Genomic DNA, 13,981 nt, shown 5'->3' with positions numbered 1-13,981 from the left:
CTCAGCAGCAGGACAGCTCTGACCCTTCCCAGGCTCTCTCCAGACCAGCTGCAGCAGCTGGGTGTCCTCTGTGAGTTTTGCATTTTTACATTTTACAGAGCATTTATCCTGTGAACACCCAGCAGGTCAGAGAACGACCCCTAGTCAAACTGTCACCTTTGTATTTTGCAGGTACAGAACGCCATGAACTAACTTCTTGGAAGAGTTTTCCATCTGTTTTCAAATTCTTCAGTGAGGCTGTAAAGGCGAAGAACAGCTTGGTGAAACCAACCCCAACAAGGCGCTCCAACAGGATAAAATACGAAGAATTCTAAAAGGAGGGGAGGAAAAAACCCCACCTCCACCACCACCAATGTCTTTGCTGCTTGTTTTCTGCAAGGAGTCTCCCACCCCCTCATTAGATTGTTTTCTTCCTAGAGCACAGGGTCGTGATGTATACATCTAAATAGCGTTTTGCATTATTTCTAGATGAGTGCAACTGTCAAAGCAATATGGGTTCACTGGTTGTGCTTCCTGTGGGCTGTAACTTGGATTTTGTGCTGCCCATCAGTGTGCAGATTAAGGCTGACAGTGGTACTGCACAGTGCAGCATGGTGCAGCTCTAATTGCCCTGACATAGCCCTGCACCAAGCTGATGCCAGAATTTAACAGCTTCTTCGCAGTCCTATTGCCTGCAGGATATTTTGCAGCTTCCTTCTATTTTGAGACAGAACAAAATACAAATTACTCTTTTCTAAAAGATGGACCTAACTCATACCAGCCTATGATTTTACACCTAGTAGCCTTCCCTTTCTCTGGGACCAAGTGGAATTGACTTCTAACTCCGTCATTTTTCTGCTGGCAAGAGTGTCCAAGAAGTTTGGCCCAGAATTCTAGAAAGGCTCTGTTGTTGAAGAGATTTTCTCTTGCTAGATCAACAGCATTATCTGTAGATCTTCTCTTCCTTTGGAAAGCTCTACTTTAAAAAATGCCTATTCATTAACAGGCTGGATCACACTGTGAAATATGACAGAAAAAGAAAAAAAGACACACTGCATATTCTTTTTGTTTCTTTTTAAACTCAAAAATGCTTCCATTTTCGTATGCTGAGTTTGTAATGACTTGCCATCCCATGATTATTCCCTTTTCCCTAAACTCACAGGTTCCTCCTCACTTTTCCAGTCTCTCTGACAAAGGTTGGCCAGCAGGGCACTCTGTGTAGGGATTTCACACCATGCATAGGGGGTATGTGGCTGTAGCCATAACTGTGGTGTTAGGCAGGTTTTCTGCACTAAAACTAAGGGAAAAGATGTGCTTGATGGCATGCCCAGTGAGCCAGCACTCTAATTAAGCTCCTATTGTGTTGATAATACTGAATTAAAGTTGTCCTTTCTTTAATGGCCATGCCCACCTCGCCTCTGATGCTGTTAGTGGCAAGGAGGTGCCACTTAGACATGAGTTTTGGACCCAATCCCGCCCTCTCCTACGCAGTGTGTCAAACCAATCCTACAGCTGGGGGCCAGAAGTGGTGGTGGGGAGCATTAAAAGACAATGCCAAAGCAGGGGTAACCCTTCTATGCCACGGAGCAAAAGCAGAAATGCTCATAGTGAGGTGTAAAGGCAAACCCAGCTGGGTTTGGGCCTAAATCCTCCAGGTGGGGGGCTCTCAGCACCTAGAGTGCTTGCATCCATCCGTACCTGCTCATACTGGCAGCAAGGCGTGCCTGGAGGATTTTCTTCTTGGAGGGGAGCCTGTTGCTGAAGTGAGAGTACTGTGCCCATATTCCTGTGGCATCCAGTCTCTGCCTTCACTCCCAATCAGAGGATGCTGCTGCCTGTGGCCAGCCTCACCCCCCCCGCCAGGGTCTAGAACCCCCCCTCCCCAGGTCCGTGTCCACCCTAGCCCCCTGGATCCTGTGTGTTCAGGGACAAGGCAAGAGTTTACATGGTGTGGTTTGGCTGTCCGTGCTTCATCCTGCAGCCAGGGAAGATGCAGAGGCCAGGGAAGTTTGCACATGCACACACCAGACCTGCCACTCTCCATCTCTGTAGAAGTGAGATGGACTCTCTAGGGTGCCCAAATATTGGAGGAGCAGATCTATTTTTTTAACTGTTGATGAGAAACAAACTACATTTTTACTGTAATGCTTATCATTTTCTAAAAATTTTTTCTTTACTGTGCCCTGGGCCCAGCTCACATTATCGCTCCTGTGGGGGGGCTGCAGAGCAGAGGGGATCCTCACCACTGGTACTGCTCTGCTTGCAATGAACAAAAAATAAATATGCTCTCTTCTTCTTGCACACTTTGTGTCCTTGTGTTGAGTTCCACAGAAGCCTCTGTCTCTGGTGGGTACGGTGGGGGCAGCATGGGCAGCAGCTCCACCAACCTCAGAATACATGCAGGGGGGGCAAGTGTGTTTGCAAACAGGACCCCATATGGTTGCAGGGTTGGGGCTAGAAGGTGTGAGGGGGTTGAGGTTCATTTGTTCCATGGAGTGGGCTGCATGTCCAGCCCTGTGGCTCAGCCCACATGAGCATGGGCTTCTCTCCACACACTCCACATCATCCATAGGAAGCCACATAGCCAAGTGGGCCACACCATCCTGTCCCCTTTACTGTTCAGAAGCATGAAACCATAAAGTTACACCAAGGGAGAAGTTTGACTAGTTTTTGGGGAGGGCCTTTTGCAGGGGATGTGGGTTAGAGATGGAGGAGGCAGTGTTTGCAGCCTCAGATGAAGAGGGTGCATGGTCTGCAGAAAGAGAGGAAGCTGTGGGAGTATCCCAGCATGGACCACCACATTAGTGTCGCATGGAAAGGTGACAATGGTAACCCTGCAGCACACTAAGGAGGGATGAGTGTTGATTTAGCCTATTCCTTTGGATTGATGTTTTTAAAGATGCACACCACTGGCCCCTCAGGCCATGATGTCTTTAGGAGACAGAGGTTTGACATCACCCTCCTCCTGGTTTCATCACAGCAAAGCTCCCTGACGTGTGACATGGTGCACCAGCGTCTGCCCTAGGTAGCTTTGGAGCTACGAGTTCAAAAGTGAACAGAAAAAAAGCCCAAAAACACAACAAACCCCCAAATGGAAAACAATAACAGAAAACCAACAAAACCAACCATACAACAGGATCTAGGAAAACTCCCAGCTCCTTGTCACCCAAAAGGTTTGCACACCATTGTCCAAGTCAAAATGCTGCCGTTAAAGCCATGTACCAATGAAAGCAGTGCTTCGTTGTCAAGAATGGAGAATAAGAAAGAAATGTTCCTAGCAGAAAACAGCCAGCAGGCCCCCAAACACAGTAGGGTTGTGTGGAAAAAGAAAGAAAAAAGGCAGGGGGGAAGCAAAGATATCCCTCACTTTCATTGTGCATACATGGCAGCGCACTGGTTACAGTTACAGTTCTCACGGTGTGATTCTCCCAGACTCAGAAGAAGCCGCTGCTTTTCATGGAAATGTGCATTTTTCCTCTGTCTCTGAGAAACATCACTTACTGTGGGTAGTGGAGTATTTCTCCCCTCTAGAAATTTCATTCAGAAGTACAAATGAAAAGTGTCACATCTAAAACTGCATGGAGCCACATATTGCACCATTCTCAAGTCAACCAAACCAAAAATAACCTGCCAAGAAATGTGTACATCCCTCATACACCAGGGTAGAGCTATCTTACAGAGTGGAAGGATGCATGTGTGTGTGTGTGACTGCACGCATTCATGGATATCTCGATCTCGCAGGGATGTGTGTGTGTGTGCATGTGTGTGTGCGTCCGCATTATGTTGATGTACTCGACAAAGTGTGAAAAATGTACTTCTATAAAAACTTGAAAGGAGATGTCATTTATCATTGTATCATCATAATACCACAAATTTCACTTTTCTGTTCCATTTTGGATTGCATGTGTTAGAGAGTATTTCACTAGATCAGTGACAGCTCTTTATTTGCATAATTATATGCTCTGGTCTGAAGAGAAAACTAACCCCCAAATTTCATGGGTCACCAAACTGCAACAATCAATGTTTTATCACATATGCTAAGCAAAACCTAAGGAGCTATATGAAGTTTCTTGTGGATTTTTTGCTCCTCAGAAAATTAAAGATGTGCCTCCTGAATAGATGCAAAATCTTTCCAAGCTCTTTGTAGCTGAATTCCATTTGAAGGGAAAACTAGAGATTAGCTCGTAGATCTGGATTTCAAACCCACTAGCATTCTTATTTCAAAGTGGATTCAGACAAGAAGATTTACTGCATCTCTAAATTTTGCCATTCTAAGTAATGTCATTTAAATTGTGACAATCAAAAAATTAAACTAAAAGAAAAAAAATTGGTCAAATGTAAAAAATACAATCACCCCCTCTCTCATCAAGCCCATAGTGACCAGTGGGTTTAATTCTATTCATTCTGTGCAGTTTCATTGTTTCAGCTGGGTGTTATCCCTGTATAAAGATACAGATATATGGTATATGTAGAAAACTCTTTCTTGGGCTGCAGAATTTGTTCTGGTCTATCAGCTGCACAATAACCACACGCTCCGGTTAGGACATACATACTCCAAGTTTCCTTCTCAATCAAAATGTTATGAGGAGGAAAGAACCTGGGGATGGGAACTGACTGGAAGATCAGTGAAGATCCCCCATATCCTCCTCTTCCATCCACACTAGTACTGCTAGAGAGGTCTACCTCTTTTTTAAAGTCAATTTAATACAATATAATAAATATAATAAATATTATATAGTGCAATATAATAATTCACACAAAGTACAGGAGGACCTCTTAGAAGTGTAGGTGAGCAGCACCTATCCCAGGGGACATGCCACCCACACTTCACTTCACTGCAAACAACCCAGAAAAAACCCCAAAAGCTTCTATGGGCTTCAAGCTGTAACTGTACTGGTAGAAGTTTGCATAGGTTGCTGCCTTGCAGTTGGGTTCCTCTAAGCTCTTGGGAAGAATAAACTTTTATAAAGAGGCCTATTTCAAGTAGCATGGCCCTCCGTGATCTTCTGAGCCCATGGTGGGAAGAGCAGTACCTGGGAAGGAAGGAGTGTGTGTTGTGTGGGTTAAGAACCTGGAGAGAAGCCCTTCTGCTATCTTATCTGTGGCTTCTTTTTTTCATTTTTCTGACTTTAGCATCAACTCCAGAAGCCTTCCAGGGGTAAATGGGTTCCCAGCACAGACTAGCACCTGGGAAGTTCAACTTCTCACATTTGACTCCTGAGTGATCTCCAAACACCTGCTCCAGGCAGACACCAGCTTCGCAGCACCTCCTCACCTTGCAGGAGGAAGAAGGTGAAACATGAGTGGGAAATAAAAGCAGTGCTAAAACACACATCCTTACCCCCTTGTCTTACTGCTATCATGGGGTTCTGTGAGATGCAGGGACAGGGTCTGCCCAACGCTGTTCACTTTCTCCAGGGAGACCCAAAGAGAGAGGAGAACCCACTCTGAAGCATCTTACCCCTCCACACTGTCTGTATTCCTCCTCTGGAGTCAAGTAAATATGAATATTCACAGAAGATTGGTCTGCAGGCTGGTTTGTCCCAGTGGAGACAATAGCATCAGTTATTTCCCACTGAATTGCAGCACAGGGGAGAGCTGACCCCTCTGAGGAGAGGCCTAGGTCATCTTCTTTTGTCATTTCCATTTCTCTTTGCTCATGCCCTACCTAATCCCCTAATGCCTGGTAAAGGGCTGTCTCCAGATTCTGTCTTCTTTAAAAGTGCTATCTCTGCTACAATCACATAAGTAAGCTTCCTGTTCATCTCCCATCCTTCTGGGACTGCTTTTGGCTTTCTCCTTCCAAATCACCTTGCCAAGAAATTATGTTTCCTATAGTAAAGCCCGTGATGTGGAGGGTCCTCCATGTCTCCCCACAACAAGCAGGTACAAAATTAACATACCCCATAATATAGTGTCCAGGCCTGCTTGCCTATGGTTTGTGGAGAAAGGGCCTAACATCACCAGGAACTTGCAAACACTGATGTGTCTGTTTGCACTGAGCCAGGTGTTGCCAATTTTGCCAATGGCTGAGGGGAAATCTACCTCTCATACACTTCTTGATAGGTCTTTCAGGTGTTGGTGGGGTATTTTGTTGTTTGGGGTTGTTTGGGGTTTTTTGTATGGTGATGGCTGTTTGGATTATAAATCGTTTCCTTTGTACTTTCTCCCAATTTAGTATGTATCCTCTTGGAGGGGGGTCCGGAAAGGGGGGTACAGAACTGCGAGCAAGAAGCACAGAGGGTGCTTATTGCAGTGTTTTCCGTGGGCTCCCCACGCCACTAAGTAGGTGCTGTGATCAAAGCCAGGACGGTTCCCGACAGGCGGCGGCGTGGTGGGGCAGACACCAAGGAGCAGGATGCCGTTCTTCCCAGGGAGTCTCGGCGCTCCCAACCCGCCCTTTCCAGGTGGCGGCAGCGCCCGGCGGCTCTCGGGGCGGGCCCAGCACCAAGGACAGCGCCCGCTCCTGGCTCGGGGGGCCCCGCGCCCCCCGCGGCCCCTCACGGCCCCCAGGGGAAGGCTCAGTGCCCGGCAGTGCCCAGCCCCGACTACCATCTCCAGGAGTGCCTAGACCGCCGCGTTCCGCCGGGGAGATCCCCCGGAGCCCCTCTCGGCGGGGGAGGGGGTCGTGGAGGGGGACATCACGCCACTGCTCGGCCACTTGGCTGTCGTGACATACCTTAAGTCATGGGGCCAGCTGGGGAATAACTATTCGCTCGCCTGCGGTTTCCGGACAAAGGGAAGAGGAAAAAAAAGGAGGAAAATGTTAATTTCCCGGCTCACTTCTCCGGGGTGGCAGGGAGGAACCAGGGATGCTGGGGCTGTGTCAGGTCTGTGCGCCCCGACGGGGCCCGGACCCCACGCACAAGGTTTTCCCTACTCTTCCTTGCTCCAGGGAGCACGGAGCATCGCTCCCGCGGCCCCGGCGTGCAGGTGTTGGCTATGGAAGGGGTTCCTCATGGGCCCCCGCGACTCTGGTTTCGCCACGCAGGGTGGGGCGCAGGGGCCGGGCGCCGGGAATCCCTTTGCTCCCTCCAGCCGCCCCGCAGTCCTGCGGCCGCTGCTGGCCGCCGTCCCTCTGTCGTTTCGGGGCTCGCCAGGGCTGATCTCGGGGTAACGCCAGCGCTCCCCTGGCCCGATAGGAGCCTCCATCAACTCCGGCCGGACGGAGGACGTGCGGATGCCCTCGGGGCCGGCAACCGCGGCGGAGACACCGGCGGTACCTGTGGTGCGAAACCACAGGTCTCGCTGCGGGAGGCTCTGGCTTGTTTTGGCTACACAAACCCACTCCCCCACTTCCCACAGCGCGGGGTCCTTCGCTAGGAATTTCGATACAGAGGGAGACGCCTGCACCAAAGCCCTTCTCCCACGCGAAATATTTGACAGCACTGAATATTCTCCTAGATTTGTCTTTCCTTTCCTTTCCTTTCCTTTCCTTTCCTTTCCTTTCCTTTCCTTTCCTTTCCTTTCCTTTCCTTTCCTTTCCTTTCCTTTCCTTTCCTTTCCTTTCCTTTCCTTTCCTTTCCTCCCTGTCTTTCTTTTTTCTCTTTTCCTTCCTTCCTTCCTTCCTTCCTTCCTTCCTTCCTTCCTTCCTTCCTTCCTTCCTTCCTTCCTTCCTTCCTTCCTTCCTTCCTTCCTTCCTTCCTTCCTTCCTTCCTTCCTTCCTTCCTTCCTTCCTTCCTTCCTTCCTTCCTTCCTTCCTTCCTTCCTTCCTTCCTTCCTTCCTTCCTTCCTTCCTTCCTTCCTTCCTTCCCTTTTTTGTTTTTATTATTACTTAATTATTGTTATTGTTGTTATTACTATTATCGTTATGATCGCTTTTGTTATTGATTTTTGTGTTATTTCCTTTTTAAGATTAGGTGGAAAGAGAGCTATCTTCCATTCTGTGCTGTGAAAAAAGCTTCCAGATCTCCAGCAAGCCTAGAGCTATCTTGAGAGTTTTGCAAGAAAGTGCAAATGCTGAAGCTTCCTTAAGTTCTGCCCCAAGTTCTTTGATTTTTACCTTAACTGCTTGTATTTAGTTGTATGCTTTTAGTAGTTTGTAGGATTTAAGTGTTGGGGGTGAGTTGGTTTTTTAAAGATCTCTATTATTCTCTCTCTTCCCAGCACCGTGTTCGCCCCTGGCTCTTTTCCCGAGCCGGTGGGGCAGGCGCGGCCGGCGCCCTTCCCGCCCTCCCTGCCCTTCCCGCTCGCCCCTCGTGGCCGTGACCATGGACCGGGTCCCACGCGGAGCCCCGAGCGGGGCTCGGAAAGGAAAGAGCTCTGCGGAAGGGAAAGCGTAGCTCAAACGCGCTTCTCCCCCTCCAGGCTTCCCTTCTCCCGGGGAGCACAGAAAGTTTCCTGTACAAGCAGAGCAAATGTTTTTTATCTTCCCTTTGGGAGATTTTCTCCTGCCGCTGTCTCTTTGGAAAAATGAACATATCTTCCCGAGCCCTAGGAGGAATCTGGAGACCCCCTCGTCCTCTCTTCCCGTAACCTTTCAAAGTCGCTAAAAATTACTTTTTCTGTCTTTCGGCCATCTGTCAGTGTCACATCCACGCCGCCTGCTCGGGGTGGGGGGAAGCAGGAGGCGGATGAGGAGAGTCCCTGCGCGTTCCTGATCCCTGGCGGATCCCCTACACCCCGCTACCTTGCTGACAGACCCGCCACCCCTTCCCGCTCGGCCCCAGCCCCAGCACGGCTCCGGGGGCCAGGCGCGACAGCGACGGGGTTTGTCCTGTCGCCGGGTGGCGACACGAGGCGCCTCTTGGGAGGCTCCGAACGCGCATCTCCCGTCCTAGGGGAGCAGCGGGGCCCTCTGCTCAGGGGGGCTGAGAGCAGGAAACAAAGTGTAGAGGGAGCTTAGGACGTAGCCTTCCTCCTGAAAGTTCACTAGTCGCCGTAATATTCCTCGTCAGCGTAGGGGGCACTAAGTAACCTTGCCGTGAAGATTTTTGTGCTGCGGAAGAACGAGAAAGAAGGGAAAGGAAAACAAATCCAAACTCCTGCGGTGCTGACAATGCTTCGGGAAAAGGGTTTCTCGTCTTTCTGGCGTGACACCCCGCGATAAGGAGAGGGGTGTGCCTTGGCCTCCGCGCACCGCCTGGGCACGGCGGGAGAGGCTGGGACGCGGGGCGAGTGGGGAAGCTCCGAGCCCTCTGCTAGTTCTTCCCTGAAACGATTATGTGGCCGAGCTTCGCTGGCGAGAAATTCAAAGCTCAGGATAGGCACAGCTTCGGTAGAAGGGCACTTGTCACGGCTCTCTTCCCAGCTGGATGAAATTTAGAAGACTTCTTTAATTTTTTTCTAATTTCCTGGAAAAATAGAAGGGATGTGTTAGCATGTAAGTAACTGAAGTTAGAAAAAGAGCCAAACTCTTCAACATATAAATTCTCATTATCAACTTTCAGCCTAGCAAAACTAGAGCCATTTGCTTAGCTTAATCTGTAACATATGCTTGCAACAGTAGCAGATTTTATGTATGTGTGTGCGCGCGTGTGTGTGCGTGTGCGCGCGTGTGTGTGCGTGTGCGGTTTGGAACTGATCAAGTCGTAGGTTTTCTGCCTGACGTTTTCAGCGCCTCCTAGTTACAGTGTAACACCTATTGAGAGAGAGAGGGAGACACCACAAAGATCCCACAGCACCAAATCTGAATAATGCCACCCAAAATCGCTAGTAAAGTTTATCAATTAGGCCACTCCAACTCCTTCGGATTCATCCCACTGAGAAAGGAGCTACCACGTTTCTGAGAAAATTAAACAAGCAATTCAGTAGCATCCCAATCATGCTTTATCTGCATAATTCAATGTTTACCATTACTTTTTTTTCCCATCTCTTATACCACTTCTCCTTAAAGTCTCGCAGGAATGATAGAAGCAAACTGTGGTAGCCTCCCTGATGCGTTAACAATAATGACAGCAGTGACAGCGCCCGTGGGGATCCCACAGAGGACTGGTGGTTTGAAGCCTGATTCACTCTGTTGGCGTTATGTCCCACAACAACTTTTAAAACATCTGTCCTGCAGGAAGATATTTTTTTCCGTACTGAAGTGACATTTAGTCTTTAAATATGGGGTTAAAACAGGGCCCGAGCAAGATGAGGGGAGATTTTTTGGAAGTATTATAAACACACATTCACACACACATGCACACCCAATTTAGCATTATCAGTCTTTACATCGGCTATTGGCGCTTGCCTTGAAAAAAAAAAGTAATAAAATTACACAGAATAGCTCAGAAAGATCCAAGGCCCGTGATTTTTTTTGCATCTGCGTTTGGGATGCATAACGATTGTGTGGATTGGTTAGTGGCAGAGAAAACAGGGATAATTACAGAGGACATGTTGGTATTCCTGCCAGGCGAGTCCCCGAGAGCCTTTTCCGCGGCACATCACTCCCAGCCTACGGACTTGCGCCCTCAGCCGTGCGCCACCAGGACCTGAGGCAGCGCGTTCAGGGCACCCGTGAAAGGGAGAGACCTCGCCCCCCGCCTTCCCCACCGCGGTGCACAGCGGCACCGAGGGCGCAGCGCCCCCGTCCAGTACCGACCCGACCCGACCCGATCTGACCCGTTCCGGTCCCGCCGCTCCGGTCCGGGGCGCTCCGCAGGCGGCGCGCGGCGGTGCGGCGAGGCAGAGCGCCCCCTAGCCCCCGCCGCGGGAACGGCGGCCGCGGGGAGCGGGAGCGGGAGCGGGAGCGGGAGCGGGAGCGGGAGCGGGAGCGGGAGCGGGAGCGGAGCGAGCGAGGCGGCCCGGCGGGGCCGGGGGAGGCGCGGGGGAACGCCTCTTCGGCAGCGGAAGGGACGGCTCTGTTCTTCCTTTTAAAAATTACTTTAATTAATTCCACCTGAACACTCCACGGGCTGTGGGTTTGTGCGCAAAGATTCGTGGAGGGGAGAGCGGCGCGCACCTGCCTTTCACCCCCAGGACTCGCCAACCCCGGACTCACGAAAAAAAAAGTAGACAAAAAAAGCCAACCAACCAAGCAAAGCACCAAAACGCCTCCTCGGTGTTACCGTGAAGAGCAACGGCACAACCGGGGTGCGGGGCGAGCGCGCCCAAAGAGCCGAGGAGATTTGTCAAGGGGAACCGAATAGGCTGCTTTAAGTGTTACTTGATAGCAGCAGCAGTGCCTTGCGTGAAACTTAGAAACTCCAATGCCCTTATCTTCAGACAGACAAACAGGCGAACAAACTTTACCGGGTGTTTAGATCCTCCTCTCAAAGACAGTTAAACAAAGGCAGGGCATATTAAATGACCGCTTCGGCTCCCATCCCATCGAGTGTCACTTTTATTTCTCACACTTATAGGTATCTCAGGGACAAAACCCCCTCAAACCAACAAACAAACAAATAGCTTCTACGTCGTGTTCGAATTATTTCTGCAAAATAATTCAAGTCGTGGGTGGCGTGCAGACACCGAAGCATCATCCTGCAAGCTGGACAGAGGGTTCCACTGTCGAGGAGTCGCCACAAACCATTCGCCCTAACCATCTCTAGAGTATTTGAAGAAAATTACTAACACCAATACATGCCTCTGTGTAAAAGTATCTTTATTTTAAAACTCGATTATTTTAAAACCTTCTGTCATATTTTCTAACAGAAAATCATGCCGGTTTATCTACTACGATATTGCTTTTTGTTGTTCGGGGTTTTAGTATCTTATTGATTAATGATGTATCTATATCATCATGTTAGAATGTTACTGTAGGTCGCTAACATTTTCTTTTTCTTTCTTTCTTTCTTTCTTTCTTTCTTTCTTTCTTCTCTTTCTTTCTTTCTTTCTTTCTTTCTTTCTTTCTTTCTTTCTTTCTTTCTTTCTTTCTTTCTTTCTTTCCTTTTGGAAAGAAATCTCTCCTTTTTGTTCTTTCTCTCTATCTCTCTTGCTTCCTTCCCTCCCCGTTCTCTTTCTTTCTCTCTTTTTCTCTCCTGCTTCACTCCTTCTGCCTATCATATTTTCCCCTTCCTTCCCCGTCTCCCCTCTTCTTCTCCTCTACCTCGCTCAGCATTTCTGAAAACGGAAAGCAGATGTGATTAGACAAGCGGCGCCCGGGGTCCCGTGGCGAGCAGGTGCACCCAACTTCTTCATACTCACTGTGAGCATTCTTAAAATGGAAAGTTATGACTGAAAAAGCAGAGATTCCTGCCCCTTTCGACCGCGGCCACCTGCATGCCGTGCAACTGCCTCGTGGTGCGGAAATGATGAAATTAGCACTTGGATAATAACAGTTTGGGGCTATTTCGACAGGTCGCGATACTCAGCCTGGGTGCAAGTCACCCGAGGGCTCTTCGCAGGCAATCTCTGGTGCGCCGGGCGGCGGGGTGTGTGCACCACCGGGTGCCCCCGGGCTGGCCCCGTCCCTCGGGTGCTCCCAGCGCCCTCTCCCCCGCTGGCAGCGGAGGGGCGGCAGCCAGCGGGGCGGGAGACGGAATTTTTCACCCGAGGGAGGGCTCGGCACCCGCGGTGTCCGGCTGAACCTCGCTGCTGAGGTTTGCCTAAACGTAAAACCTCCTCCGAGATAGCAAGCCCAGCTGTTATATTAACATTGATTTATTGCTTTAAAAATAAATTTACACACAAGCCAACAGCACTCCGTTTTGTTTCCCCAGACTCAAGGATTTATTTCCGACTTGGTGCTCATCTGACAAAACAATGCCCTTTAATTTCATTACACATCGATGAGAAAATTGGTCTGGTTTTTGGTTGAATTTGTCGTTCTGCTACTTGTGGAGACTTTTGTGATACAGCAAAAGCCAAAGTCAGAAAATACACACAAAAATGACAGCCAGACACAGAAGCAAATATCAAAAAAGAAAGCAACATCTAGTAGATGCTAATTATCTAGAGTCCATATGCAGCCAGGACCACAATTAAAAAAGGAAAAAAACCTTTGTAGCTTGAGTATGCAGGTAGTTTGCTGGGTTGTTTTTTCTTTTGGTTGTGTTGGGTTTTTTTTGTTGTTGTCTTTTGGTCTGGTTTTTGTTGTTTTTTGTTTGTTTTTTGTTTAGTTTGTTTTTTGTTTGTTTTTGGTTTAGTTTGGTTTGGTTTAGTTTAGTTTGGTTTGGTTTGATTTGATTTGATTTGATTTGGTTGTTTTTTGGTTTTTTGTATGGCGAAGACTGGGTCTTCGTTTATTTGCAGGAGTAAGAGATCTCTAATATCCCACGGTTTTGTGCTAATACAGTCCGTGAAATACATCTACTGTTACTGAAGGGAAGAAGTACAAGTTTATCCACACCGTGCTGCCTTACTTCTGTGCAACTCCCAATTACCAGATCTATCTGATGGCTGAACTCAGCGGAATTAGATTGTACTTTGAAGCAGCTTTTGTGGTACCTTTCAGCTACATTTTGGTTTTCTTTAGTAGTCATTAAAAGGCCACTTCTTCATGGTGGCCACCATCATTGTGTCCTTCATTTCACACTCTCAGGGGAAAAAAAGAAAAGAAAAAAAGGAAAAGTTTTGACATCTTGGAGTTGGGTCAAAATAATATTTTTTAAAACCTGTGTACTGTATTGCTCATTCTTTCCTCCCCCCCCCCCCCCCCCTTCCCAACCTGGTGCTAATCTATAATTTTAAAGCAGGGATTGTTTACACTAATGCAAGCTCCTTCAGCGAGAGTGCAGACAGAAGGATACTCCAGCAGCATTAGGAAAGTAAAATAAGACGTGACAGAGTGCAAACAAATCCTTTCATTTTTCTTTTTTTTTTCTTTTTTCTTTCCTCCTTTCCTCCTTTCCTTTCCTTTCCTTTCCTTCCTTTCCTTTCCTTTCCTTTCCTTTCCTTTCCTTTCCTTTCCTTTCTTTCCTTTCCTTTCCTTTCCTTTCCTTTCCTTTCCTTTCCTTTCCTTTCCTTTCCTTTCCTTTCCTTTCCTTCCTTCCTTTCCTTTCCTTTCCCTTTCCCTTTCCTTTCCCTTTCCCTTTCCTTTCCCTCTCCCTCTCCCTCTCCCTCTCCCTCTCCCTCTCCCTCTCCCTCTCCCCTTTCCCCTTTCCCCTTTCCCCTTTCCCCTTTCCCCTTTCCCTTTCCA

The 13,981-nt window shown here is 48.5% G+C and overlaps 1 protein-coding gene across 6 annotated transcripts in view; it reads left to right on the top strand.

The window, feature by feature from the left end:
* The window catches only part of ARB2A (ARB2 cotranscriptional regulator A), a 263,468-nt gene extending 261,188 nt beyond the window's left edge, over positions 1–2,280 (top strand). For all 6 annotated transcript variants that reach the window (XM_077171064.1, XM_054651873.2, XM_054651871.2 and 3 more), the window contains one exon: positions 172–2,280. In XM_077171064.1, the coding sequence (XP_077027179.1) occupies positions 172–314 (143 nt within the window). In that variant the 3' untranslated portion in view covers positions 315–2,280. The remainder of the gene's footprint in view (positions 1–171) is intronic.
* The last annotated feature ends 11,701 nt before the right edge of the window (positions 2,281–13,981 follow it).

This window comes from Agelaius phoeniceus, chromosome Z, assembly GCF_051311805.1.
Source record: "Agelaius phoeniceus isolate bAgePho1 chromosome Z, bAgePho1.hap1, whole genome shotgun sequence".
Lineage (NCBI taxonomy): Eukaryota > Metazoa > Chordata > Aves > Passeriformes > Icteridae > Agelaius > Agelaius phoeniceus.
The sequence above is the reverse complement of the archived record's forward strand: the minus strand, read 5'-3'. Positions and strand labels throughout refer to the sequence as shown.